The 2,120-nt window shown below is 39.3% G+C and overlaps 1 protein-coding gene across 1 annotated transcript in view; it reads left to right on the forward strand.

Moving 5' to 3' along the window:
• Window positions 1–533: 533 nt before the first annotated feature.
• Window positions 534–2,120, forward strand: part of LOC122078439 (triacylglycerol lipase 2-like) — an 8,160-nt gene continuing 6,573 nt past the window's right edge. The window contains exons 1-2 of the mRNA XM_042644415.1: window positions 534–962; window positions 1,112–1,228. Of these exons, the coding sequence (XP_042500349.1) occupies window positions 747–962; window positions 1,112–1,228 (333 nt within the window). The 5' untranslated portion in view covers window positions 534–746. The remainder of the gene's footprint in view (window positions 963–1,111; window positions 1,229–2,120) is intronic.

Here is a 2,120-nt window from a genome sequence, read left to right on the forward strand (position 1 = left end):
CTCCTGAGAGGCCACAATTACCACAAGCAAACATATTAATGACGAGGAGCGCATTTTTGCTATGCTACTAATACTTGTACTGGCTCTGCTTTTCTGCCCCAGCCCAGCTGAGAAAGAGTTATGATCATTGAAGGGCATGGGGAATACATTCTTTCATACTATCACCTCAGTTGCTCTTGCTGAGGTTATGTTGGATTATCAGAAAATGAAAAAAATAAATACATAAATCAATCATTTTATCTTAATTAAAAGAATAATTCTTCTAAAAAAAAAAATATATATATATATATATATATATGTATATATATTTTAATTCAATTCTTGACAACCAAACTATAAGATTGAGAGGAAAGGATGGAAAAGCTGAGAGTGGGTCCCATGGTCGACCTTCGCTGCTGCTAAGCTCACTCAACTTTTGTCAGTTGCCCACAAGGGGCCACAATAGAACGTGAAAGTTTCATTTCCCCTTGTCGCTTTATTGAACCACTAACTCTTAATTCAGTCTTTCCGTCACTGTTTTGCAAAGACTCAAAAAGAGAGGAGAAAACCCATTTCCTTTCCCCACTTCAGCTCTGTGTCTCAGTCCTTTTAAAAGGGGGATCGAGTCTCATGACTCTCGACTCTCAACTCTCACCAGTCATCAGATACATAAAATTCGTAACTCCACATCGATCAGCTCTCCTCGGACATTCTTTCTCTCTCCTGGGTTTGGAGAAAGATCAGAAATTAAAAAAAATTATAAACCGATGGATCTCCATCTCCAAGGAGGGTTCTACAGATGGTCAGTCGTATTGATGAGCCTCTTCGTGTCTGTCCTTGTGGTGGTGGAGCCCCACCACGCTGTGGCCTCCAGTCGTCGCACCACCTTCACTCTGTTCAGCGGTGCGCCACCAGATCCTCCCATTGTTGGGTTGTGCGAGTCTTCCATTATCATACATGGTTATCAGTGCCAGGAGTTCTATGTAAGATATATATATATATATATATATATATATAGAGAGAGAGAGAGAGAGAGGGAGAGAGCTCTTCTTCTTCTTCTTCTTCTTCCCTGTTTTAGAATTAAATTTCTTCATGTTTGGAGAAATGTAATGAGTATTTTTCTGGGTTTCAGGTGAAAACGGAAGATGGGTATGTGCTTAACATGCAAAGAATCCCCAGGGGACGTTCAGGTAGTGGATTATTGAACAATATGAAACAACCAGTCTTACTGCAACACGGTGTACTCGTGGTATGTTCTTCATCACATCTCACCTCAAATGACTCATAATTTATTTACTACTCCATAAGTGCCTGCTCCACTATCCCACATGCAATGCTTCCTAATTACTGTTACAACTTGATTCCTTTCACTTTTTTGTTTAAAAAAAAAAAGTTAAATTTTGAATTCCCAGCTGCACCCGTCTCTAATAGAAATTTTCAAATCCAGTAATCTCTACTTTCCACATCGGAGCACACATTGGAGCTAAAATCTTTTCCTTCCACGCGGAAACACACATGGGTATTGACTGTTTTTACTGTTACGACCTCAACAATCTCTCCTTCCACGCGGAAGACACATGGGTATTGAAAGACTAAGACTTTGGAAGAATATAGTTTACAGTTCACCCGTTCACACTTTCCACACGAGAACCCAAAACTCAAACAAATATGTCGGTTTCAGTTACGACAGTTTTGAGTTTCACCACCAAACACGCTCATTGATAAGGGAATTAAGGAAAACCTAAAGGATTGGGTGGTCGGTGATTCTCATTGACAAGATAAAGACTAACAAAGAAAATCATGTACAGAGTATTCTGTATTATTTTACAGAGTATTCTGTATTATTTTGTAACTGAAATGCCAATCCTCCCCCGTCATTAGAGGAGAAACTTATTCAGTTGATGCTACTTGGCCTTGGGCTCTCTTTATTTATTTATTTTTTTTTTATATTGAGAACTGAAACTAGATCTGCTCATTAGTTTTGAAAACAGATATGCTTGTGCTTGGGATGTGTGTCCAAGTCGTGTCAACCCTTCAATGTGTACGGGAGGAAGTTGTAGAATCGAACCTTATCATATTTTGGTGTGTAAAGGAGTAGATGGCCCTTGGCCCTATTAACGCCCAGTATGCTCAGTAGCAAA

This window comes from Macadamia integrifolia, chromosome 5 (genome assembly GCF_013358625.1).
Source record: "Macadamia integrifolia cultivar HAES 741 chromosome 5, SCU_Mint_v3, whole genome shotgun sequence".
Lineage (NCBI taxonomy): Eukaryota > Viridiplantae > Streptophyta > Magnoliopsida > Proteales > Proteaceae > Macadamia > Macadamia integrifolia.